This window comes from Porites lutea, chromosome 10 (assembly GCF_958299795.1).
Source record: "Porites lutea chromosome 10, jaPorLute2.1, whole genome shotgun sequence".
Classification (NCBI taxonomy): domain Eukaryota; kingdom Metazoa; phylum Cnidaria; class Anthozoa; order Scleractinia; family Poritidae; genus Porites; species Porites lutea.
In genome coordinates this window covers 2,281,154-2,308,902 of record NC_133210.1, presented here as the reverse complement: position 1 = coordinate 2,308,902, position 27,749 = coordinate 2,281,154, and the positions used below count along the sequence as shown (strand labels likewise).

The following is a 27,749-nucleotide window of genomic DNA, read 5'->3' as shown; positions in this document are numbered from 1 at the left end:
TTGGTTGAAGATTTTATCTATCTAGGATAGTGGGATTTGGGGAGTTTACTCTAGTATAGGGTAGCAAAATTCAGCTGAACTAGCTCTGGTATAGGTTAAGGGTTCCAGGGTCCCAGCGGCACATCCCCACCCAGAAATTCCTAAAGTGCCCCCCCCGGGGTTGACGATAGCAGTCGAACTGATCGATAACATTCGATAGGGAAAGCGGATCGGAAGGATCGAGAAAGGTTGCGCGAAAACCGCTGGTGAGCTTCTCTCTTCCCACCTTCAGTTTTTCTCGTTCGCTATTTCACTGCCCGCTCGTTTATTTCTCTGTACAGTGTATTGACCGAGAGCCTGGCACAGGCTATTCTAGAACTAAATCTTAGTTAGACTTGAGCCCCTTTTTGCGTAGAAAACAAATCTGTGTCCTGAAAAGATTTATGGATGAGTGCTAAAATTTGATGCAGCCCGATGGATGGATTTCGTCCCTGAGGATTTTCCCTCATCCCGCCCCTCCCATGTTTTTAGGGAAAAGCCCTGGGGACACACGAGGTTGATGGATTTCCCCTCTCTTCTCTAAAAGGTAGCTTATAACACATTATAATTTTAACCTTGTCCTCGAAGCCAAAACCATGCAACAATCTGTCTTTCTGGGCGCGAAAGTCCTTCTTAACATGATTTAATCAATGTTTTGATCGTTTGCTATGCCAGTGTTTGCAATGCTACTTGAGAGCCGTACAGTAAGCCATGTTTTACGTCATCGCCTTACCATACTAGGTTACACTGTTCACAGTCCTTATCATATGAAACCAAGATATGTATATATGGCCGCCGTTTAGAGCCGCCCGTTCAGTAGCCTGCGTAGCAAGCGTTTCCAATCGAGTTATTGCGCGAAAGTTAGAGCGGAAGCAAAAAAAGGTTGAACAGTTTTTTTTTGCTCTTGTCCCAGCTTTCTAGACGAACCTCGCGAGGAAACGCTTGTTACGCAGGCTACCCGTTCAGGTAAGCGCTCGATTATGACCATCTTACAAAAAAAAATGGAGGACTGGTTATGGGCTCCTGCCTGTGACCAGTCTAATCCTTCACCGGCGAAAATTGTCTGATTGGTCGACGCGCGACCACGTGACATTGCCAAATTCAAAATGGCGGCAATACATCTATCGTTTGTTTATAGAGTACCGAAGTGATGACGTCATAAAAATGAAATTTGTGAAATTATGGGATTTGTTAAGATATTCTGAAAGAACAACGTCCAAGACGCCTACTCGCCAAAAATTAGCAATTCGGGGCAAATTGTCTCTGAGATATTAGCCCAGTTATGCTGTGACGATTCCATACAAATCCTTCTAAATTTGGCTTGGTTCATAAGATTAGGAACCAGGTAAGATTTAGAAGGATTTGTATGGAGTCATCGGAGCATAACTGGGCTAATATCTCAGAGACAATCTGCCCCAAATTGCTAATTTTTGGCGAGTAGGCGTCTTGGACGTTGTTCTTTCAGAATAGCTTAACAAATCCCATAATTTCACAAATTTCATTTTCTATGACGTCACACTTCGGTACTCTATTCCAGTGGAAAGAAGTGAAATTGCGGCTTAATATGAGTTGCAAATGCATATACGGATATTTTTAGAATAGCCTAGACTTTTTATTATCCTTTTTCACCTATTCCTATGGGATTCGTTCCCTGCGATGCTCGCGTTTAGGCCGGTTTACCGGATTCAACTTTGCACTCTTCACGATCACGAAGGACAACAATATTTTGATGAAAGCCGGGTCACTAGAAAGAACGGCCTTTGTTCACAGCTCTATGCAGCGGAGAAATAAGACACTATGGGTCCTTTTAAATTGCTTAGACACCTGGAAGTTATTTTATTACTTTTTTTACCGAAAAGATAAAGCAAAATTATGTCTTCTCCAGCAAGACTTTCTAATTTATAAAAAAAGCTTGAACATGAGCTAAATGAACTGTAGTGTCTGCATTCATGTTCTTTTCGTTGCAATTTTAATATCAAAACTTTAAAGCCGTCTATGACCGAGCAGGTTTTTTTTTTCTCTTTTTCTTTTCAATGGTTACTGTGCTTGATCTGAATAAGATAATGAAATTTTTAAAATTAGGGCAATACTATATATAAAAGATGAGAACTTTGATTGCAAATATGTTAGTTGGAAAAAAATACTGATTATACCATATGATCTTTTTACTATATAGGTTAGAAAAGTGATGAGTAGTCAAAAGTGCTACAAAGGAGTAAAAACCCAGATCTTTCCATTATTAAATTTTATTGATACTGTTAGGGACATATACTTTGCTTGAATACACATTTGTTCTTCAAAAATCTTGTTTGTGAAGCTACACTTTGTTTGATTCAGGATCAATCAATCTTTTCTGAAGAGAAATGAACAATAAAGTATGTTAGCACGTCACTACTTCAACACTGCCTTAGCCAACAACTAAGAAGAAACTCAACTTCATATAAAAAAAAAAAACACTGAAAGTGAAAACTACAAACCAACAACCGCTTCAAATATATATCACATTAAATTCATGCAAAATGTAGACCTGATGAGAAGTTTATAGGAAAAGAAACAAATGATAATTACAATGAAACTATAATGTTTGAATGAGATCTGTATCTGAGAGTTCTCTCATAATTCTGACAGAAGATCAAAATAGGAAACTGCATATCCTACACAACTGCATTCATCAACATGATCCAACTAAAATTTCATGAAGACTAAAAGTTTACCCCAAACTTTAAACTCCTGTAAGGTTTTTCCCAGGTTTGAATCACATTGAATGCATATTTAAACAGTAATTAGATCTGTGAAACATTAGAACGGTGCAATGTCGTGGAAGGTCTGGGACATTACTGAGACTCTAACAAAATCCTTTGGTGCGAGTTCCAAAGCCGCCTACTATTATTTTATTATGAGCCTGCTACTTAAAAACTTTTTGACAGCCCTGATATTACACAGTTAATAAACACTGTTGGATATGCACATGCAAGCGGTCCATGACCATCATGCTACCTATCCCTTAATCAAAAAACCTACAAATCGCCTTTTGCTGACTTTTTCACCTGATTTTGCATTAAATAGCCAGATTTGGTTGTTTTATGCTGAAAAGTGGATTTTTCTCAAAAAGCTTGGTACTTTGCTTACAGCTACAGTGTACATTGTAGAGCAGTCCCCTTTTGCTACGGCCCAAAGACTGGACACACTGAACTCAAATGCTGTATTAGCCAATGGAATAATAATTATTCCATTGGCTAATACAGCATTTGAGTTCAGTGTGTCCAGTCTTTGGGCCGTAGCAAAAGGGGACTGCTCTATTTTATTCTAAGATGCATTTATGCTGTAGTAGCTAATAACATAAGATGTAAGAACCTGTGTTCCTGTTTCTTTATGATTCGTTTTACAAGGGATTTGAATCAGAGATCGTTAACATTGCCAGTGTCAAATGCTTGCTTGTCAGGCGAGTCGTCTGCGACAGTTACACCTCAAGATAACTATCTTATAAGCTAATACAGTGTTACTACATGTACATCTAAATTATTATTTCTTAGCTAATACACTGTTTGGGTTCTCTGTGGACAAAGAAAACTGTCTGTAATAATGAGCTGTCCATAAAGTGGTGCTTATAATTTCATTTACCAGCAGTTCTTTTTATCTTAATATTCCAAATGGTATAAAAATTTAATTACGAACAACTTACTATTTGAAACTGGCTACAGTGTTGATGGGATGCTACAGTGTACAATAATACTTTGAAGGGTCTGACTGCACTCTTATCGATCATAGTCATTGCCTCCTGTGAGCCAATTCATGGATGAATTTGATACATGTACAAAAGAAAATCCAACACTCAACAATCAGAAAGATGTAATACTATGTGACCTCATGATGGAACTTAAAGAAAGGAAATGTATATTATTTTTAAGTTACATGTATTTTCTTACCCTTTTTTTAAGTTATGTAAATTGGTCTTTTGTTGAAGAAAATGAAACAATGTCAAAAATTAATGTTTTGCTGTGCATGCATCAATCATGCAACCATGAATTTGACAAAGGTTTGGAATTGAAAACTGGACAAGTTTGTACTTGATGTACCAAATTTCTCACCGGCTGAAACTAACAAGCATGATGTGCCAATTTTTGGCTCTAGCTGACATCGTAAATAAGAAAACCCATATTTTGGAAAGCATTTTTTGGCAAAACAAGAACTGATTACGCATATACATATTATAAAACTTAAAAGTACTCAATCACAATTAATAAATACACAGTACAGGTAAACCCCCAATGCTAGCAATCTTCTGTGACCCAAAGAGGGCAAGTATGCTGGTGTAAAAAAAAAAAAAAAACTCCAAGGATTGCTCTACAGAGATATAAGCATCCCTTTTCAGGGCTGTCATTACGTTTTGAAACAGCCATAGCAAATGAAGATTCACCCAATACTGGTCCCAAAAATTTAAATTACCACCTTCACCTTTCCACTTTGATCACCTGTAACATCAAGTGAGCTCAGCTGTAACAGGTGTTATGGGTTACAGCCCCTAATGACAGCTCTGCCTTTTTATTTTAGACAATTCTCAGTTTATGAAAAGCCAAAACATTTCTATTCAATCATTACATGTAGATCTCATTACACTTTTATCCTTCTTTGGAACATTACCTGCTATTTTTCAAGATTATTTCACAAAAAAAGACTTTACATAATTATCACAAATATACCTGATCAGCATCTAATATAAAATTTTATTCTAATATTGTAGTCAATTTTTTATTGCAGTTAATTTATAATTTTCTGTTCCTTTTGTGTATGGCAATGTATGCTAAAAATAAAAGAAAAAATAATATTTATGCTGAGATACAAAATTAACTGTGCACAACATACACGTATACATAGATTAACAGCCAAAGAATTCTCAGTGAAATACAGAGGGGCAAATTATTATGGAACAATCCACCTGAAAACATTAATGCCATGGCTGATTAAAAAAGATGACTAAGTACAAGTACAGAATAACTTCTAGCAAACGTTCAGGAAATAGTTTAAATTGTAATATAAGGTGCCAAACATGATAGGGCCATTTTTGTTCTCGGTTAAAAAAACAACTTTGTGCACGCATAATGCATGTACGGTCTCTAGGGAAAATACTATTTTTTTCACTTTCGATCGATCAAAATCGTGTCCCATTTGACACACATTCTAAAGAGAAAATGCGCTGATTTAGATTTAGCGGTCTTCCTATTAATTATAATTATAATGATCGTAGTTACTAAAACAAGGAATGACCTACAATGACCTACAATGACCTACAATGACCTACAATGATCTACAATGATCTAAAATGACCTGCAATGAGCTACTCTGACCGAACGTGTAATCCCTGTAATGAGCTAAAATGAAGATTTTAGAAAAAGACAAAAAAAAAAAAAGATCAGGGGACATGTGTGCATAAATGTAACGCTTTTAGTCTGCTGCATGACAGCCCATTTAACAATGACAGCATCTCTAATTATTTAATACGCTTGGAGATAAATTTACAGTGTAATAAAACCATCCCTTGCAACCTTTCGCATTAGTTTTATTTTGTCTTGTCTTTTTTTCAAACAAATTGAACAAACACAGTCACCCCAACAGTCGATCTGGGGGGATCTTCAAGGGACGTAAGGGTAGAGATGGACAAAGGAGGCCTTCAAATTCTGACCCTGTTCAAAAGAAAAATTGTTCATTTTTTTTAAAGTACCCTGGCCTGTATAAGACATCATAAGACCCTTTAAATGGCTTTCGGTCCAACAGGATGCTCTGTTTGTAATGCTAAATAGTAAAATCCATATCCTACTCAGTGGCCCATACCCATCTAGGCCAAAATAAGGGAGTGCCTGCATGACTTCCTTCAATACAGGGTATAATAGTGCTATACCGGTAAAAACGCGATTGCAATAATCTATTTTCAACTTTCTCAAGTTACCTGAGATCAGGTACAATTTTTGTTTTGCCTTTTCAAAATGTGCTTGGCAATTTAATACTATAAGCCTAGTGTCACGTCCAAGTGTGACACACGACAAACATCATTGTCTGTCATTTTGTAGCTCATTGTAGGGCTTATTTTAACTCATTTTAGCTTGTAGTAGCTCATTGTAGCTCGTAGTAGCTCATCGTAGCTCATTGTAGGTCATTGTAGATCATTGTAGATCATTGTAGGTCATTGTAGGTCATTGTAGATCATTGTAGGTCATTCCTTGCTTTAGTAAATACGTTATAATGATTATTATTCTGTTGCTCAAACGGCCCTCCACCAGCTGTACCTTTCAATTTTCTCTTGTGTTGGACTGTGGGGCGAGAAACTTTAACCTGAGCATAAAATGCCAGCGAAGCTTAATAAGTAAAAATTCGAATGTTTGAGGGTACACTGAACTAGACCCCCAGAGGGTCCCTGAACTTCAAAGATGCAAGTCGATATTTGGTACGAAAACGGTCCACACGTTTAACACAACTGCCGCTTCCGTGCACAGCGGTACAAGCTAATTTATATACATAACAAAGCCCAATAATTTTTCTTTCACTTCTTTACAATTTCCTGTTGTACCGATGTGCACGAAACTAACAGTAAGCATAGAAAGTCAAAATTACCCACCTTTTTGGCATGCCTTTCGCACCCATGCCGGCGATTGCAAAGCCAATATCTCCGACAAATACCCACCACTGGGTTTGTCCGCCGTTTCCAAGGCGCTACATTTTCTAGAGAAAACATTCCACTCAAAACTTTCACCAAAATGTTTTTTGATCTCTTACTATGGCAAGAAAACCACAACGCTCTCACTGTCAAAAACACAGCCATTATTTTTTTCATCTCAACCGGCAATTTTGCCTCAGAGCCAATGACATTGCGCGAAATAGATCACGTGTCATTTTTAGTAGAGCATGCGCAGACATTTTTCGCCGGTGAAAGTCTAATCCTTGGTCTACTGGGTTAAAACCAACAGCGAGAGGTCGAAACATCGCAGTCTATGTTTGTAATCAAAAGCGGGAGATCATTTCATTCCGTGCAGGTGTTAAGATACAATCAAAATTTTAAAATTGTCGACTTGCACAAAGAAGAAGCTTTATTTGTGAGCATGAAAGTGATTTAATCAAACTTTTCACGTAGATTCTTTTTTTACATCATTTCCATTTATAAATTATGAAAAGTATTACAATTACTAAAATTTTCAAATTAATCACCATAAATATTTGTATACCCTCCACTCAGGGTGTGTATAAGAAATAATTCTTCTTTTACGATAATTCATCATTTGACTCGGCAATAAGCCCCAAGTTGACTCCCACGACGCCAGCATCTGCCTCGTGAGTTGCTTCGCTGTAGTCGATCGTCATTATGCTGGAGAACTCGCCCTCGTCGCTGTTCGTCGACAAAGACGTTTTTCCGACTTTCTCCGAGGAGCCGACGATGGACCGGTCGTTCGGTTGTTTGGACTCTGACTCGCCTGGATCGACTGGCTCGTTTAAAACGGACTTTTTATCAGAGACGAGGTTCGACAAAGTAAGTTTTGATTCTGGAGAAGAAGACTTCTTCGCCAGTCTGGCTGGTTCAACGAGTTCCTCGATAGCGCGTCCGACAACTTCGGGCTTCTCTATGTCGCTCTGTGCTTCGTCTTCAGGGGACCCGGCAATTTCTTTTTCAGGAGCCAAATCTGCCTTGCTGAGCTTCCATTGCTGGGGTGAAAGAAGCTTCTTCATTCGTCGGGCAAGTTTCTTTGTGGAATCTTTTTCACCTATTCCGACAAAACGAGAATTCCAAGGAGAAGAAGCACGCTTATTGGATGCCTCGTTGACTACTTCTGCTTTAGCATCGTCTTTAATGCCTTTTTGATTCAAAACAGGCTCGTCAGACTGGATTTTTGAGAGGGCTGCGTCTTCGAATGTAACGTCTTCAGCTAAATCAGCCATGTCGTCTTCAAAGACTGCGTTTTCAATGAGTCGGCGTTCTTTAACCAAGGCTGACTGGGTGGCAGCCTCTGTGGTTATGGGACTTGCTGAGGTTTGGCCACTGGAAGTGGTAGTTGCTCTTGTCTTGGGATTAGCTTTTGAATTGGGCAAAGGCGTTTTTGTAGGGGACCTGGGAGTAATGCCAAGTGGTTTTGAAGGGGACCTCGGAGTGATGCTAGGTCCCGACTCAGGGCCTGGAAACGTACTGGGATAAGGGCCTGGAGGTAGGAGGTAATGCGGCGGAGGACAAAACTTGACTCTGAATTCGATGGAATGTGTCAAAAAATCCAACATTTCTTGTTCATCGAAGTGTTCTAAACATTCAAGTAGAAGTTCGCGAAGTCCTTTCCTTTGCTCAGGCGTGAATTCCTCATCTTCCATAACTCCTGTAGAAAAAAGTGCCCAGAATATAACCTTTTTTTCACAAAAACTTATTAACTGAACTGCTCTACCTGCTATCACACACATACAACGTTTTATAAGCCATTATGTAATACAGAAAATAACTTAATAGTTTTATCTCTTTAATTAGGTATCAACTTAGAGAAAGCTCATTAAATTACGAGCGTGAAACTATTTTATTGAAAAGCTCTGTTAAAATTTATCCGAATGTACTAAGGGATTTTAAAAAACCTTTCCTTTTGCCAGATATAACCTACAAGATTTCCTGTAAATAATATATAATCAGTCATTTGAACGGTCATTGATGCATCTAGCAACTATATCGGAGATGCATGCACAGTTATTGGCAATGCTTTGTAACACAAAAGCTAACTTGCCTCCCCAACCCCCCACCCCCACCCCCCAAATAATGGTGTGTTTGCTATGAGGCTCCTTTAAGGGAAAACCATTAATTTCACACGCACAAAGCGCATACTTCAAAGGAAAAAAGAAACAACCGTGGGTGTGTTATCTGTATGCCTTCTCCACCCGGTCACACAAACATGGTCTCTCATTTGCAACCCCTACAGCCCTTCTACAGGTGGCGACAAATGAACAAAAGACTAAAATGTCCTTATATGTTGTTTTTGTACAAGATGTACAAGCTTCATGTATCCCAAATATTTCAGTTTAACCTTACTCCAAGCTAAAAATTTGTATCACCCCTACCAGGTGAATCCCTTAGAAGTACACTTCTTATGAGCTTTTTGCCAAAACTAAAAGACGTTGAACTTTTTACTTGCACCAACCTAGTAGCGTCCAAAGAGTATTCCCTTTTCTCTGATTCCAAGAAAAAAGTGCTGGGGACAAGGTTGCACCTAGTAGTCTGCTACACTGCCGTTTTTAGTGTCGTCACGCAACGTTCCGTGGAGGAGCGTTGCGTGACGACACTAAAAACCTCTGTGTAGCAGACTAGGTTGCACTTGCATTGAATCTGTGGCAAAAATTCATTTTTCTAGCTCATTAAGCTAAACTGGGCCTAAAGAAGGCGCATATATGCAGTCCGAAGTCTGAAACTAATTCGCTAAAAATCTGCTTCACCTTGACTCGCAAGCCACCCTTGTATTTCGAGAATGAACTGCTAAGAATCCTCCTCTCTGTGCGACATTACGTCGCGCTCGTTATTGACATATAGAAACAAACAACATCAAAAAGTTAATTATGCTTACCGTTGCTATAGGACACCTTTTTACTGGCAGGTCGAAGGGGAGGAAACGGAGCGAAACAGATCTTTAACCTCAGCTCTAAAGACTCTTTCAACACCTTCAGAATGTCTTCATCTTTGAACTCTTCCAACGCAATCTTTATTACCTCACGAATGTGGATCCTCTCCTGTTTGGACAAGCCTCCTTCTTGACCTGTAATGCCAAAAAATACTCTTAAGTTCCAGCTAAAAATAACGCACGGTGGGAGGGAAGGGGAAGGTGAGGGGGGAGGGGGGGGGCGAGATTTCAGACTCCGGACGTGCTTTCCGCCCTCATATTCGATCTTGGAATAAAAGAAAACGGAAAATGATTTTAACAGTTATGTGAAAATATTTATTCTCATTGTCGCCCACAGTATTTTTTCTTTTCAAACTAACCTTAGACAGGAACCGGCTCCCGCCTTAGACTGAGAGAAACTTAAAGAAAGAACTAGTGAAGAACTTTTTTGCCTCAGAATATTCGTTTGCTTGCACAAGATACGACTAGTGTTGTACAACACGTGGTCAACTGACTTTTTCGCGAATAAAAATTTAGAATGTAGGTAGGTAAATACAACAAAAATCTTAATTTTAATTGCTTTTGATGCATTTACTAAACATTATTGCAGAAAAATTCTACACCAAACCAAAGCGAGCGATAATAATCTTGCGGCAAGGAAACTTGACCGGTACAAGACAACGCACTGTACAGACTCGGGAGTCCATGAGTTGACAGTATACGAAACTTGTTTCTACAGCTTTTTGGAGGGGTTAAACATATACGTTAAAAGGCTAAAACAATAGTTTTTATCTCGCTAAAACCAAAGAAAATATCTTAACGCGTTGACGCAAGTTGAAGTTAGATATTGCCACAAGACCCCAAGTTGCAACTTGTAACAAGTCTTCCATATCGCCTTTACAAAGGGAATAACCAAAGATTTACTCACCTTTCTTTCTTTTAGGTAAGCCAGCATTTTGTTCAGCCGTCATCAAGAGGAACAAACCAACAAAAGAAAGAAAACTCGAAATACGGAACATGTTGTTTCACAGATGGAAGTCGTTTCACGCAAGACTCAAAAGGAAAACAACGTGGTCTCGTGTCGTTGCCGCCTTTTATATAGGTTTTTGTTGTGCGATTACATTGGTCGACTGAAAAGCATGCGCCTATTTGTCACGCCGGAATTTTTTACATGTGATGAATAGTCTAATCGTTTATTTATTATTTTTTTACACTTTTGGCGTAAAATGTCTTCACACAATTTTGGCAAAAAACGTGCGTTTTTACGTCTCATTTTAATTTTTGAAATTTCACACCCACACACACTCACACAAAAAAAATTCTCAAGCTCTCAAGTTCTCAAGCTCAAGCAAGCTCTCCCTGGAGCCCTAGGAGAGCTTGCTCGATCGCAGGCTAGAAATGCAATGAAAGCAAAATTTTCTGCTCTAAATAAAAAGTAACAATTGGGAAGTGTTGGCTAACAATAAATTTTAAAACTATTTTAAATGGTGAATGACACCGAATATCCATATTTCATCAAAAACACTTTTTTTCCTTTTAGCTAGCCTGCGATCATCTCTCCCTTTACCGTCTGAAATCTGTTTTATTTTTCCCTCTCGAGCCAAAGAGGCAAAAAAAAAAAACCCGGATGCAAGGCAAACAGGTCACTTTTCGGAAATTCCAACCGAAAATTGACGAGTACGTTTTGAGGTAGTCCATTCATTCCGGTTGGTAAGAACCAAATGGAATGTTGCTTACCATTAACCGGTTCCTTCTCGGTTCCAGACTCACGCTACACAAATTCGCCCTGTTTTTGGATTCAAACCCTAACGGATGTGGCGTTTCTACGGTAAACTGGTAAATCGCTAACAATTATGCTTTCGACACCCCAACAACCCCCACCGGATTTTTCTGTCAAATGGTAAGCACCCCAGGCTACCTTTTAGCGGAATGGGCCTATTTGCCTCACCGGGAAACTGGGGAGAGGATCGGGGACGGGGACATAGCGATTTTTTCCAACAACCAAACACAAACGAAATGGCCGCCACGGTAAAGAAAGAAGGTATTCGTAAGAGACGATTTGCACAAATTTCTACCAAGCATGCTCTCTCTACACCCTACAGTCTTCAATGGTAAGATATATTATACGTTTACTAACATTACTGATTTCTTGATTGACAAAATAAACTTACTGTTTGAGATCCCACTCAGCTTGTATATCGGACCACCGACTGGGGTTAAGTGGAGATTTCTCATTCTTAAAAGAGAAATTGCCTCGTAAACTAAGTTAAAAGATAAAAAATAGTCCCTTAAAGTATAGGGTTTGCAAGCATTATTCAGAAATCCTAGTCGGTACACTTCGATTTAAGTAGGCAAGGCTGCTCATTTTTTATACTCTGATCTGCATGCAAGATTATCAGCTTAGTTTTTTTCATTCTAACTTAGCAAGCACCCACATTTTAAGGCTTTAGTAAGGCATTTTCTGATAGGTTCAAGGAAAAAAAAGCTAAGTAAAATGAAATAAAGTAAAGAAAGCTCATCTGGGATAAATTTCACAAGTTCTAATCAAATTACTCTCTTCTCATAACCTGGTTGCTTGAAAATTGTTAAAAAATTTAAGAGAATATAGAACTCAATCACTGTAGAGGTGAAACAACTGACTGATCAGGATACTCAAAGGGGTACTTCTAGTTACCATGGATTTATACAGCTTGTTTGTTGAATATCAATTTATTTCAAGTTATTTGATCAATTTGGTAGGGGAATTAGTGATTTTTTATTCGGGCAATATTTGATTATAGATTTTTATAAAATGTATTCCGCCAATATGATAAAAAATTAACGTGTACTCAAGCAGCCTCAGTGGCTGCTGGCACCTAATTTTTGCTCTTGGGCAACAAGAAAAAGCACGGGGCTCCCTTCAATTTTTCATAGAGCTTATCCTTAAAAAATATGTTACTTTTGCTAACTTTATTTTGTATGTTTTTTTAAAGGACATTTAAATAATAGGCAATCAAATATTTTGTTACGTTGTATGATCAGTTGACATTTCATAAATTTTATTATTCTAAATTTCAGTTGACTGGTGGCATAGTTTGACAATTGGGTGCGTTGCTAAGGAATCTGGTTGTAATTTGAATGAATTTCACTACTTGTGACACATCATTACTGAATAGGAGCAGGCCAGTTCTTCTAATGAAATATTGCCATAAGAAAACAACGAAAAGTCATTCTCAGTACGATTTATATCCATTAAAGTTTAACTGAACTTGACTTGTATTCAGCATATTATTTGTGGCAGATTGATGACAAAGTTTCAAATTGAAAAATGTGACTTGGATGTATGGTTCAAATTTATCCTTGTTTTATTTTATTATTTCCATGCAGACATGTTTATGCTGCATACGTGATGGTGTATGATAAAACAAAGAAAAATAATAAAACCCTTAAATTGAACTGCAAAAAATCCCAACCAAATCACTTTTCACTTCTAATATTTCTGAACTGTGAAGAAATTCTCTAAAGCCATTAAAAATGGAGCTTGATATAAAAACTTTGTGGTGCTTGCTTTGAGAGTCATAAACTGCAACTTTTATTTATATATTCCCATCCAAGTCATTTTCACTAAAATTACAGTATACATCATGTGGAACCCTGCTAATATGACACAATTCTTGGGGCATGGGGCATGAAATTTATGGTTTGGTCATATCAATGGCATTGATAATAAGCTTTTCTGAAGTCTAATATTTGATTGCAAACATACCATCTTGCAGTTCTTAACGTCAATGTGCAAGGATATGACACTATGGATTGTTTGAATGCTCTTTTTTTACATTGTTACTGATCTTTGGTTGACATTCAGCAAAAAGACATTTGATAAATACAGTTGAACTTCTATTAAGCAACCACCCTTGGGGTGCCAGCAAAAGAGGCTGGTGGCTCAATAGAGGAATGTCATAATTGAGCATAATGTGATGGGAGAAGCAATACTGGTCCACAGTCTGTTGTCACCTTCTCTCTTGGACTTTATTTTCTTAAATTAAAGCCAAACCAAGTGTATCAAGCTTAATAGAGGTGAAAACAATGGAATATAAACTCTTCTTAGAGGGGCCAAAAGGTGGCCACAGCCGCTTAATAGAGGTTTAATTCCCCATTCTTTTCTGCATTTATTTTGGGACATTTATTTACTGGCCACTTAATAGAGAGTGGCTGCTTAATGGAGGGCCAACTGTAACTGTCTTGATTACCTTCATTAGGCATTTTAGGAAACAAATTAACATGGTAAAATTGTGAAGGAAAGATCAACAAGAGAGTCTGAATGGTAGCTGTTGGGTGCATGTGGTATACATGTGTTATGGGTGGTCTGGAAAGACTAGGAATGGCTAGGTTTTGATGGTTTAGAAAAAAATAATAGTCCCAGTAAAGGACATGTGCGCACTAACTATGAATAGGCTGTTCTCCAGTAACCATAAAAAAAGCACTTTTACTCAACAGAGCAGTTTGTTTTCTGACTGATCTTTATTATTAATGTAACTTAAATATTGTTTTATACAGGCCAAAGATGACACAGAATGGTGGCAACAGACTGATATGTGATGAGATTGTAAGGTATGGATAATTAGAGGCAACTCTAATCGCAATCAAATTCTTGTAAATCTAAAACTGTCAACCCAACACACAGCATTTTGTGGTGACACAAAGAACGGCTGCATAGGAAATTATCCCAATATTTTACATGTATTTTATTCAATAATGGGTTAAACAGACTGAGGGACTGGCTGGCTTAACCTGTTGTTTTGAAAATGAGATAGACCCTGATTTTTCAAGAGTTTTTTTTCTAAAAACCCATTACTGCCAATGCCTACATCCTGCTTGAAAGTTCTGATGGATTAAGTGGAATTCTCATTATAATTTGACTGGTGTGGCAAGCCAGTTCTGACTAACGTGGTGTTGAATCCTGGGGGAGTACTCAACAAATTTTTATACAGGGAGGTTCCGCTTCAAGGTCCAACTACTTGTATTGTTGTTGTATCCTTTCACAAATAATACCATTTTTGACAGAAATAGTACCCTTTCATACTTTCTTTTGACAAGTGACAACCCTTTTCCATGCCTAGTTTTGAACTTTGCATCTCTTTTAACTGCTGTAAATGCGATGTCTTTTAGTTATGAACAATTCAGAATCCTAGAATATTTCTCGATGTTTTCACAACCACAGAATGCATCTTTCTACAGACCAAAATGACAGATTAATTTCCCTACCGTTCTGTATACTGTATTTCCTCGAATAATAGCCAGGGGCAAATATTGATTTTTCGCATCAAAAGAGAGCGATTATTTGCGGGTAGGCAATTATTTGAGGGAAACGATTATTTCAAATATTTCTCACTGGAAGTTCTGCCCTTAATATTTTGTTGTATTTTCCCATTAAATCAAAAAAATTATCACTTCAAAAAAACTGAACATGTGCTTTTAGTGTTCCAAATTAATTTTGGTTCCTTGATTTATTTTCAGTGCTTGAACCATCACTGATCAGTTTTGCTGGATCAGATTCCACTTCAACCTGACAGGGAGGGGATAAAAGAAAGGGAAGATGGCAAGAGGGGAAGGAGGGGGCAATTATTCAGGGGAGGCGATTATTTTATATATTTCCATCAAAGGGGGGCGATTGTTCGAGGCAGGCAATTAATCAAGTGATGGCTATTATTCAAGGAAATACGGTACTTGAACTAGTATAATCTCTACCACTTCATATATATCTGAGGCCTGAAAAAGGTACCTCTTCTGGGCAGAGCCTAGAGCTCCGTATAGGCCATTATAGGAAGTACCCCCTGGGCATTGAATGCTACACTTTGATTGAATTGTGCTTTGTCTAGCTGGTGATGATAAAGAGAATAACGACAGGATGAATAATGACAGGATGTTATTATTTCTTCTTCAGAACCCTAGAGCCTCTTCAGTTTAAACAGCTTTGCGCTAGAATGCCGACAGCTGTGGCTGGAGAAAATGAAGAAACAGCAGCTAGAAGATTGGAGGAACAGAAAGAAAGAGCAAAGAAACTAGAACAACGATCTGCTCTTGAAATTGGGCTCAATCAAGTAATGAGAGCATTAGAAAAAGGGACTCTCAGATTAGTGCTGGTAAGTTTGTCTTTTCAAAGCAAATAATATTGAAGTTGTGACCACTTGCCACAAAAGTGTATGTTACTTGAAAATTGATATAAAGTTCATGTCAATAATCAGGGATATCACTAAGATGTCAAGTTGCCAGGTAAATACAATAAGTAGGCAGGGAATTAAATAGCTGAGGATTTCTTTTGGTTCTATTATCCTTCTATTTTCTCATGAAAGTAGCCAGGGGCCACATTCATAAGAGCTGGCGGAAATCACCAGCCTCTTAACGACAGCCCTGAATGATATCTATAACTTAAAGTGCTGCGACTGTGAAGCATCATACTTTCATTGTCTCACAAGTTTATCTGTTCAAAGATTCTTAAGTACTTGAAGAAGCTGTGTCACGGCTGGCTAGTTCATCCTCTTAAAAATGCCAACTACGCTTCCTGATTTGCTATGGAACTACTTGAGAAATTACTTCCTAATGACAAAAATATCACAGCTTCATGTCAATCAAATATGTCTCCGAAGCATTATATCAAACATTGTAAATAACAAGCAAGAATTTGAAAATTCTGTTAGTCTTCAACAAATTTTCAAACATCACAATTGCAGTCTGTTTCAATCTTCTTCAAGTTTATCCATCCCTATCTCTTTTTTTTGCATTTGCTGTGTTATTTTACCTTCTCTGAATGTTTTGAGTGGTTATTTTTATGTTTCAGTCGCCCAGTTTTGTGGCGGTTCCTACTGTTTGAATTAATGTTTTTGATAAATTGTTTGTGACACAGCTCCTTTAATACATGTAAGTTATTTTAGTTATTCTGCTTTAAGTGTCCACTGCCTAACAGCATCAACTGACTACATTATCTCTACATTTTGGTCGTGGCATCTTTTATTACGCTTTTCCATTAAAACAGATGGGACTGGAACCTTACAATTAATTACTTGTAAAATATGTAACTATTACATCTGTTTATAAGAACAGCATTTGGTTTTTGATTTGCAATTCACCCTACGCGTACACCTCAATAATGAAGCATGGTCTTTTAAGCCAACATTGCCCCGTGTCTATCTAGCTTGCTGGCTCATCCTCAGTGTAAGAACCTGTAAAACTTATGAGTGACGTAAAGCAAAGGAAACAAAGAATAGAACCTAGGAAAACAAAAGGTGTTAAACAAAGAAAACGTTCTTACAGGTTCTTACAATGAGGTAAACCCAGGTTGATGGATCAATGGAGCCCACTACAAACATTACCATTAATTCATTTTAAGCCAGCATGACCCCATGCATGTCTATCTATGTTGATGGATCAATGAAGCCTACTACAAAGTTACCATTTATTTATTTGAAGCCAACATTATCCCATGTCACTCTATCTATGTTGATGGATCAATGAAGCCTACTACAAAATTACCATTAATTCATTTGAAGCCAACATTATTCCATGTCTATCTAGGTTGATGGATCAATTAAGCCTACTACGCTGTTAGAGCACCTACTTGTACTGTGTGTAACGCGCAATACTCCTGCCTGTGCACTTGTTGGCATGGGATTGTCTGCAATTCCAAAATTATTAGGGGTCCGTAGAGTTGCAGCCTTTGGATTCAAGGTAAACTTGCTTATTGTTCTCCTGAACACAGGACTCAAATAGTGAAATACAGTTGTATTTTAGTATTAATTTTTTTTAAAGTGGAATCTCTCCTTATGGACACTCTTGTAAGCGGACAGCTCTCCTAACAGCTCATAATTTATCATAACCCTGGCTCATAATCCTATTTTTCTCAACTCCCATTCAAACTCTGTATTTTTACATTCCTGTAAGTGGCCAGCTCCAGTTACAGACACCTTTTTCACATCCTGAGGGAGTCCGCTCACAAGAGCTTCCACTGTATTACGTTTTTGGGAACAAAATTCTATACTATTACAAATTATTCACTGAGACCTCTTCAGCAGTCCTTGATACTTTTATTTTGCTTTTCCTTAGTGTCCATTTTTATAAAATGAAATTTTCCTATTTTTATTATTATTACCTTATTGGGGGTCTCTTCTAGTAATAAGAAGGGATCAAACAGTAGTACAGTAATTTATTTTATTGGAATTTGTTTTAAATAACAACTTACAAGTAAATACTGGTACCTTTTCTATGCTATGGTACAATCTACATACAGCTTCGTACAAGTTAATGAAAGTAAATGTTATTGTTGTCAGATGCAAATATTATTGAACGTGTTTCAGAAATAAAATAATGCAAAGAAGAAAATCACAGTATAAGAAGCCACTTATTTAAAAAGAAGGCCTGAAAAAATTCAGGCTTACTGGCATGCAAACTCTGACCCCTGCAATACCAGTGTAGCACTCTAACCAATATCAGCTAGCAAGCCAACTGGGAGCTGACCATTTAACTGGTTCGTTTCCCACAATGCAACTTATTCGCCTGCCCCCCCATCCCCCCAACCCCCGAAATTTTGTGTAGCGTAGTTTTGGGTGTTACAGCTGTCCCAAGAGAAATTGAAAACAATGCTTATGCAAAATTTTGGGGGGCAAATAAGGTGCATTATGGGAAATGTGGAAGTAGCATATACCCAGAAAAGATGAAGATGAAATGATAAATATACATGCAGAGCACTGCATGGCAGTATCACAGAGTTCAGGGTTCAAATCCCAGCAAGCATGAAGTTTTTCAGGTTTTCTTTTCGCAACTAGATAGATTGCATATTTAACTATGATGATCTTCTTGGCATTTATTTCATTCCACAGTTCCAATATATGAAATTCATATATTCATGATTTGGACATGTTCAGTATCACATATATATGTGAGGTGATAAGTGAGGATTTTGACAATTTTATGTTATTTTCAGCTCACTGATAAACCTACATTGTTTGATGAGCTGGTTCATTTTATCAAAGTTAGAATTCCGCCGCTCTATGTACCTTGGTTGCAACCCAGTAAGGATGTAAGTGAACAATCTGAAGAGGCTTACCATGAAGTTGATTCTGAGGATGAAAATTTGCCTGGTATTGAGAAAATGCATGAAAAACCACGAAAAAAAGTTAGAAAACTAACAAAGAATGCAGAAAAACTGAATACACAACCTTCAGTGATAAGAAATGTTGCGGTTGATACAGAAAGACTCGCAGAGAACTCAGGGATTGCATTAGAGTACACAGAAAACCCAAAAGCGAATACTCCTGTAGGATTAGAAAACACAGGACAACCAGGAAAAGAACAGCTACCTGACGAGGAACTAAAGGAAGTTCGTGGTACCATTGATAATCCTACTCCTGGTTTCAAAAGGGATAGTCCTGCGCCCGAGAATGAAAAAATAGGAAAGAAAAAGAGAAGGAGAAGAAACAGAAAAAACAAGGGGAAAAAAGAGACAAGTGAGGCACCAATGCAACTGGTGTATCTTAAACCTTGTATTAAAAGTTTTGACACTTCACCCAAAGACAAAGGAGACCAGACAAAGTAAAATAAAAAATATATATTTATGATTTATTCTGTTGATGTAACAAGTTACTGGGTTTAATTGGCACAATAACAAACTCATTAATTATCTTGGCCATAGGGTAGAGTTAAATGTAAAATATAATTTCCTAAGCAAAATAATTAAAGACTTTAAAAGTGAACTGTCAGTCATTATTGTAGCTGTTACAGAAGGCGTGCGTGTTGTTTGCAGGGCCAATTTTTTGTGGTCGTGTGGCCACTATTTTCTTTTGTTTCAAACTCATTATCATACATTACCATACACAAAAACAAAAGAAAATAAAATTTAAACCAAGGATAAAATTGAACCACAACGTATGAAACATTTGAGAAAATGGCAAATCTCTCTCTCTATCCTTGGGCCAGTGCTATGTTCTGTATCGTATTTTTAAGCACATTTTTGGAAATAATGAGCGTTACTTGGCTTGTAAACTTGACATACCGTATTAACTCGAAAAAGTGCTGCAACGCTTTTCAAGCCTTAAATGCGGCGCTTATTCGAGGGCGGTGTTTATTTGAAAGTTGGACGCGGTATTATTATTTTCCGTTTTAACAGAATCAACGTCTCAATGCGGAGCTTATTTGAGTAAATATGGTAACTTGAAAAAAGTTATTAGAAGCCATGTCAGTGGCATACATAATGTGCTTCTTTTGTAGCACTGAAATCTAGACTAAGTTCAGTTCCAAAGTTCATTGGTTCACACGCTTTGAGCCATTTGGGTTGGTTCTCATGTATACCATGTCTCTGGTATCGCATCCAGACCGAAACGTTCAGGCTAAAGTTGCTTTTCCTTGTCCAGTGGAATTTTGACCAAAATCTCCTCCACGCGATTTAATGAATGTATCATATCTGAAAAACAAAATAACATTGTGGCGACCGTAAGTTCTAATGTAACAGTAACGCCCACAAAATTTCCTCTCTGAAATCACCATCACAGACCAAAGTCTAGAGTAATCCTCTTGGAACCTTCAAGGCATTTCACCACCCCCTGTGCTTTGTTTTTCCTCTTCACTTCTCATGGCACCGTTCACACTGTCTTCCCCGCCAGTAAAGGCTCCGAATAGCAGAGAAAAGAGGCCTCTGCTAACAGGGAACCACTGTCCAACACTCTTAACAAACCATGGCATCCAGGTTTTGATCGTCTAAAGTAGTCTCTTTTGTAGCCTCCCACGCGAACCTTCTTAGGGCTTCTTCTAAGAAAGTCCGCGTGGGAGGTTATCTTTTTTAGTTCCCTACTAATTTTCAAAAATAATATAAAACGAGGGAAGTGCGAGCGCGGGTAGGCGCGTTTCTTCTTTCCCCCCCCTCTCTCCTTTGCCATCGTCCTCTTCGTCGAGATGCCGTAATAGTCTCCCATGATTAGGGAGCTTAAGCAAAGGCGTTTTTGAGCGACACATGTCAACCGGAAGTGAGGCCTTCTCCCTTTTTATAGGCCTTGGCGCTAACAAATTTGTATTGCTAAGTTTCTTTTCTCTTATAAAGACGATTTACCCGAGAGTTTGAGCCAAACCACTGCCCAATGATGCAAAAAGTCCACTTCCGGTTGACGTCCGTCGCTCGAAATCGCTGTTGCTTTTAAGCTCCCTATTGTTCCGTTATCGGGCTCAAAAATAGTAAACTTACGCAACAGGACCGGAGAGGAAAGACGACAGCAAACCTTGTGCGACAAGCGTGACAATATTTTTGTTTGAAAAAACCTTCCGCAAAACTTCACATTCCTTTGAACAGATCTTTTTGTACAAGAGCAAAACGCATCAATGTTAAGTGACTTCCCGACAAAACACGCGAGTAATAGCCTCGTCACGTTTGTCCCACTCAAGCGGTTTGTCATCCTCTTGTTGAGTAAACTCCCTAACGATATAAGACGATTGGGGAGGAGTCAAACCAAGGCTGCAATTGACATGATTACCACCAGCATTCCACCAGCCTAGCCTTCTTCGCAGGCGTCAAAAGCAGTAGGGACGGGTAGGAGGTCGGGGAGACGGAAATTTGGAAGAGGGGATTGGGGAGAGGTTTCTCTTTACCCTTTCGCGCTTTTGCCCCTCCCCACCCCTTGCTTTTTGCGCCTGCCACGCAGGCTACCGCCACCAGCCCATAACAAGCACTTTAAGATGTTCAATACGTACATTGCCTGGTATTTACGCCTTTCGCTGTCGGACACGGAGGGGCCCATGGATGACGCAGCTTGTAGCAAATCAGACTGACTGATTTCTATTCCACCTGCTGGTTGTTGCTTTGATACTTCAGTGGCTGTCATCTACGAGGAGAGAAACAACGTTTAAACTTTTTATTCCTCTAATTCGTTGCAAAGGAATACTTGCTTTAAGGGGTTATCCAATTTTAAAAGAACGTCTTTTCGTTAGGGAAGAGCAGAGCAATATATTTAAAAGTGCAATAAGAATAATGGATTGCCCGCCTTCGTTAACATGGTGACCGGTCATTTCGCTAAAGTCCTGTTCGCTAACGCGGTAAGTCGTTTTGCAAATGAGCCAGGTCAAACAAATTGCTGCTTCACGGTTGGCGAAACGACCGTCAACTGTTTAGTCAGTGACCCTTACAAAGTCCAGCACAGAAAGTGCTGACTGGAACTGTATGATTGATTAATGTTGAACTCCGTGCATCCTAATGAGGGATAATCACTCTCGCTGAGATCTTGCTTTCAATTACAACCATCATTTATTATAATCCATTCTTATACCTTTTTATCACTCCCGTTCCGCTGTCGGAGATGTTCTTCGATAACCATAACCTAATAGAAAGGAATCAAATGTTAGCACTCTAGGCAACAAGAATTAAGACTATAGATTTCATTTTTACATGAATTTTTTCTTCGAAATTTTGTGCAAGTGAGTAAAATGTCCTACTAGCCAACCCGGCAAAAATTACCGTATTCAACTTTCAAATATCAATGCTTGGCGACTTCAATTATCAAAACTTTGTGCAACTAGCCCGTTCAGCCTGCCATATAGTCATACATACATTTTTTTTGTTCTTATAATGAAAACAGAAATATTCACCGATTATTTACTCATTCCGACTATGAACACGGATATTTAGCCTGCGATAACAGCTGTCTCTCCTCGCTTTTTCCCGCTAGGGACGTTTATCAAAACGTTCCTAGCGGCGAAAAGAGACGGCTGTTGTCGCAGACTAACGGATATTTCACTTACCTCGGAATACAGCTTTGTCAGTTCGTCTGATGAGACGTGTACAGGACCTTTTACCAAGTTAGGAATGTAAACAACCTTCTCTTTTATATCTTTATTTTGCAAACTGTCATTTTCATCATCTCCTCTTTCACTGTCCTTGTTAAACAGGCCTTTATACAGTTGACTATTGCTGGTGTTCCTGTGTATTGCCGCTAACTGGGCATTGTACAACAGGGCTTTCAAGTCCGCTCCGGTAAAGTTTTCACACATGTCTGAAATATCGGCTAGCTTCGTGTCCTTGGCCAAGAGAAGAGATCTTGATAGGGCTCGTAGGATTTCAAGTCTCTCTGACTGTAAAATGAATAACTAGATTCAGCCTAAAGTTATTGAAAATATCCACTTTTTGAAACAATTGTCCCAATTGTCTTGTTATTGTACAAGCATAATCGCCTTCGGTTTGAACTAGAAGTTTTCAATGTTATTCTAGAATACACACTTGAAACACATCCCAAACAGCAGGGACAATATCACACGATTCCTTCTAAGACTTAGTCTTTAAATGTGGAGGCGTAGGTAGTTTAATTTGAATCAGTTTAATATGAATATACAGTCGAAGCTCCCGTAAACAGTGGTCGCCAACGGGTGGTGGTCGCTTACGATTCGAATTGCTGGAGGTCTTTAAGAGAAGAAGTCGGGACACATCTACTTCATGGAGGAAATGTAATTATACAATTTCTAGGTTACAATATATGTAAGCCCATGTTGTTTCTGAAAGTTCTTCTCAAATACAAAGATTAGACTAGGCATTCCGCATTGTATAGAGGTGATGGCTTACAAGAGATGAAAAACAATGAAAAATTATAAAACCATCATTGTAAAAGTGGTTTCCGTCGATTGCGAGAGGTGATCGTTTACGAGGGTTACAGCTATAAGGCTTTGACTGGGAAAATGTTGTTGACTTGGATGAGTGGTCGCTTATATTATGGGAGGGGGTCGCTTACGAGAGGTGGTGGCACATGGAGGCTCGATTGTAATGCCAGATCAGACGTGCAAACAGAAAACAGCAGGGCTTGTGTCATCTCCAGGTCCCTTTACGCGTATGAGGCAACCAGTACTTATTCGGTTCATATTGTCCCACTTACAAAATTACCTTTTCTGGTATACCACAGTACAAACACTTGTCTAGTCTTCCTGGTCTGAGAAGAGCAGGGTCTATCAAATCTGGACGACTCGTGGCAGCCAGTATATAGACTCCATCCAGTCCCTCAACTCCATCCAGCTGGGTCAAAAGTTGATTGACAACTCTGTCTGTTACCCCTGTGCTGTCATGCCCACGGCGAGGTGCAAGTGAATCAAACTCATCAAAGAACAGAATACAAGGCTTGGCACTCTGGGCTCTGTATTAAATTTAAAGTAACAGAGAGCTTTAGATTCTAGGTATTCTAAGACGAGTACGAGATTTTCTCAAACTTGAAGTGGTGTACGCGCGTGAGCCAACACCGCGGCAAAACGCAATGCGCATGAGCACAAAATTTAATATCCGGTCAGCTTTTTATTTCCGGTCTAGTATATAAACCAATAGCGTAAGCATAACTTTGCCGTCGCGCCAAGTTTACAAGCAAAAAGGGCGAAACAGGCAAAAAAGGGGGCCCAAAAAATCACTTCATTCGAAAGCTTATATATTTTTCTATTCTCAAACTTTTGCACCACATGGTTATCTGTTTGCACCAACGGTGAAAATCATGTTTGAAGTTTGCAGTAGCTCGCGAGCGCTCGACAAGACGAATTTGTTTTTACTGGCTTTCTTGCATGCTACTGGTTTGGCATAAGTTAATTTGGGAGAAGGCGACAACTAAGAAAAGAATAACAATACTTATGAAAGAAACCAAAATAAAGACGTCATCATTATCATAAAAACACTAAAACCAGGAAATAAAATTTTAGTCCGTTCAATAATTTGTTTTATACACCGTATTCACAAATGGCGGACACGCGGGAAAAAACTGGTGCCTAGTCATGAAAGCGAGGCGTTGGAGGGTAAACAAAAATTGGAAATGAAGACTTTTAGTGAACTTGCAGAGTGTTTAGCACGGATTCCACCTAAAATAACTTTGTATGGACGTCTTTTTTAAATACAATGACGTGGGACGTCTTCTGCTTTTAATGTTTAGTACTGATTTGCTGTTTGCAATCAAAAGGGACGCGTATATCTTCAAGGAAACAGGATGATTTTGTAGGTTGCCGAAGCCTCAGAAGCTCGACAAGTGGGTGATGGCTTGAGAAAAGCGGCAAACATGTTGGCCCAAACTTCACGCTGAAACCGAATACGAAAGCCAGCTCTTTGCAATTCTGTAAAACAGAAGTAAAAACAGATATTGGTGGCAAGAAAAAAAAGAAATAAGCGACGGATATATGGCCTACTTGTCAACGGAAGAGACCTCCGCCATTACTCAAAACAAGTCAAGTCGAGAGCGGGTGAAAGATTCATTCACGAGACTCATTCATTCATGTCAGTGTCATTTTACACATATCTATGTATGTCTGTATTTACAACTTCCTTTGGATGATATTAATTCCGTCGCTTTGGAGTGAATTGTTAGAGGTACGTTAGCAGAGCTTAGCAAATTCAGTGCAAATTTAAAATCTTTTGATTTCTTTGTAATTGCGAAATAAAATAATTTTATCAAAACTAGAAGCTCTATTGTGTGAATCTTATGGCTTGCTATTTGCCTGGTCTCCTTTACGGCATTATCTCGGAGAGCTCTTGGTAAAAAAGTGGTATAAAGCTCACATTTTACTAGGTTAAACTTTTAAGGCAATGTTTGTGTCAGGACTGAACACGGCAAGCTTCTGTTTCGAATCATTAAATGCGAGTCTGGATCCGTTTAAGAAGACCATCATTTTATTTATATATGTATTCTTAACTTGTATGTATTCTTCACTTTTAAAATATTATGGAACATGAAGTTAAACTCTTAACAGCCAAAGATAAGAAATATGAAAATTACTCGCTGAAATGAAATGTGGCCGGCTTACCGAGTCTGCCAAGTAACAAGTTGAAAGTTTGAGCGTACTCCAGTCGATCGCTCCTGCATTTATACCAAAAAGATAGTTCATCGATAAAGGCCAGAGAAAAACGTCCTGGCAAATAAACACGAAACATAACTTCATCGAAACCTCAGTCACCGCTTCTTTCCTGTCTTCCTTTTTTCCATCTCGATTTGAACTGTTTTGTTCAATGGCACACGTCTCTTGCGTTAACAAGTAGGCCATATTTCCATCGCTTATTTCTTTTTTTCTTTCCACCAAGATTTGCATTGTTTATATTTCTGTTTTACCGAATTGCAGTGAGCTGGCTTTCGAACTCGGTTTCAATGTGAAGTTTGGGCCAACATGTTTGCCGCTTTTCTGCAGCCATCTCCCACTTGTCGAGCTTCTGATGTTTCGGAAACCTACAAAATCATCCTGTTTCCTTGAAGATATACGCGTCCCTTTTGATTGCAAACAGCAAATCAATATTAGACATTAAAAGCAGAAGACATCCCACATAATTGTATTTAAAAAGAAGTCCGTACAAAGTTATTTTAGGAGGAATCCGTGCTAAACACTCTACAAGTTCACTGAAAGTCTTCATTTGCAATTTTTGTTTACCCTCCAACGCCTCGCTTTCATGACTAGGCACCAGTTTTTTCCCGCGTGTCCGCCATTTGTGAATACGGTGTATTATCAGAGAAAACAAGAACTCAAAACAAAAGATGGGCGGGATTTAATAACAACTTTGACTTTGATGACTGCAGTCACCGGGAAACTAAACATGCCTATAAATGACTTTCATTGAAGAAAATGCCTATTTAATTCTTTTACATGGTTGTTCTTTTGTTGAAGACTTCAATAATTTCAGACCGTGCGGCTCGGCTGCATCTCATGCAAACACGAAACTTCTAGCTGCTAAATGCATGGCATGAAAAGTTCGACTTCTAAAAGCCACTGAACCAGCTTTCGCTCTCTGATTCTGAGAATGAAAAAATAAATAAATAGAGTTGTCAACTTGCTGCCAACCGGCTCAACAGTATAATTAAGCTTATGTTTCATGGCAATCAACCCAGAAACGGAGTTTCGTTTTAAAACACGGTAAAACCCACTGGTAAACAAAACTACAAAGCGATTGTGTGTTGTCGTTTTCCAAATAAAGTTTGAATCGGCTTTAACACATGTAGACTGAGAAACTGAAGAACTGAAAATTAGAACTACAATACACAAGCTTGCAATGATAACGTTTTAATTTTATGTCTTAGTTTCAGCCAGATTAAGTGAAAAATAACAGTCAAAAACTTTATTTTCGTGAATGAAAATCAGTTTACCTGACGCTCTAGCCAAAATTACACACTGAGTTTATTATCATCTTACCTTTTCTGAATCTAATCGACTAATTGTTTCAGTGATCTGTGCCTGGTTATCCATAAAAGCAATTTCAATAAGTACAAAATAGTCAAAAACACGAGCAGCATAAAGCAGAACAACTGAACCACAAGCTGCACACAGAATGAAGCCGAGAGCGCGCGGGAGACTTTGGTCTGACTGGAAAGTGTGACTGAAAAAGAGACCGGAAATGCTCAACCTGGCGCATGCGTAGACGTTTTGCCGCGGTGTTGCGTGAGCCAGTGTTATTTTGGCGGGAAAATGTGGTAGCCGTCGTCATTCTACTACGAGTTTTCGCGCGAATGTCGTGGTGGCGAAAACAAGAAACCAAATGTTAGAAGTTTTATCATTATAGTGGGATCGGGAGAGCGCGTAACCTCCTTCACTAAAGATAACAATGCTAACTTTTCTAGTGAAAAATGGTAAAATGAAGCTTTCCGGGAAGTCTATATTTTGAGAAGACGCGAAAAAACTTCAAGTCAAATCTCGTACTCGTAGTCGTCCTTGTAGGAGAGCCTTTGTCTCCCCGAGTGGTATCAGTGACCCTACCTGGCTCATGCACTACGTCCTCGAATCTAAAGGTCTCTAATATTGCTCTTGAAGAACATTCCAATACAATTGAACATCATCAATATGAACACTAAAGGAACAGCTAGGGAAGGCGAGTCAATAGCACATGTTCGTTCTAACATGACTCTGAGGCTTTCTGGTCATATTTCTATATTTGGTTGGGCTTTCTTTGTTCTCAAGTTTCTTCAAGACAATGGAATTGCAGTTTTGTCCGCTCGGAGTCATGTTAGAACTATGATATATCCCACGTGGGCTTTTGCCCTCATCAAAGGGGTGACTGTACTAAAGAGGTGGGAACATGTGAAATTCGGTATCTGTGAGAGCAGGTGAAATTGTCCATAATAGAGAGATGCCTGTATTATAGGAAGCATCGTGGATTTTGAGAAGTGGAAGTGAGCTTTTAAA

At 38.6% G+C, this 27,749-nt stretch overlaps 3 protein-coding genes across 3 annotated transcripts in view; 1 reads left to right on the top strand and 2 right to left on the bottom strand.

The window, feature by feature from the left end:
• Positions 1 to 7,210: 7,210 nt before the first annotated feature.
• On the bottom strand, positions 7,211 to 10,594 carry LOC140950870 (uncharacterized). The gene is made up of 3 exons (XM_073400090.1): positions 10,552 to 10,594; positions 9,591 to 9,779; positions 7,211 to 8,468 (listed from the first exon to the last, which is right to left on the bottom strand). The coding sequence occupies exons 1-3, from the start codon at positions 10,592 to 10,594 to the stop codon at positions 7,270 to 7,272; spliced, it is 1,431 nt and encodes a 476-aa protein (XP_073256191.1). The 3' UTR covers positions 7,211 to 7,269.
• A 1,043-nt stretch (positions 10,595 to 11,637) lies between these two features.
• LOC140950138 (uncharacterized) lies at positions 11,638 to 19,348 on the top strand. The gene is made up of 5 exons (XM_073399323.1): positions 11,638 to 11,734; positions 14,160 to 14,213; positions 15,547 to 15,745; positions 17,175 to 17,327; positions 18,580 to 19,348. The coding sequence occupies exons 1-5, from the start codon at positions 11,640 to 11,642 to the stop codon at positions 19,189 to 19,191; spliced, it is 1,113 nt and encodes a 370-aa protein (XP_073255424.1). The 5' UTR covers positions 11,638 to 11,639; the 3' UTR covers positions 19,192 to 19,348.
• The window catches only part of LOC140950139 (peroxisomal ATPase PEX1-like), a 20,789-nt gene continuing 12,228 nt past the window's right edge, over positions 19,189 to 27,749 (bottom strand). Inside the window, exons 15-19 of the mRNA XM_073399324.1 lie at positions 23,506 to 23,752; positions 22,377 to 22,706; positions 21,905 to 21,955; positions 21,333 to 21,463; positions 19,189 to 20,055 (exon numbers count right to left, since the gene is read on the bottom strand). Of these exons, the coding sequence (XP_073255425.1) occupies positions 19,977 to 20,055; positions 21,333 to 21,463; positions 21,905 to 21,955; positions 22,377 to 22,706; positions 23,506 to 23,752 (838 nt within the window). The 3' untranslated portion in view covers positions 19,189 to 19,976. The remainder of the gene's footprint in view (positions 20,056 to 21,332; positions 21,464 to 21,904; positions 21,956 to 22,376; positions 22,707 to 23,505; positions 23,753 to 27,749) is intronic.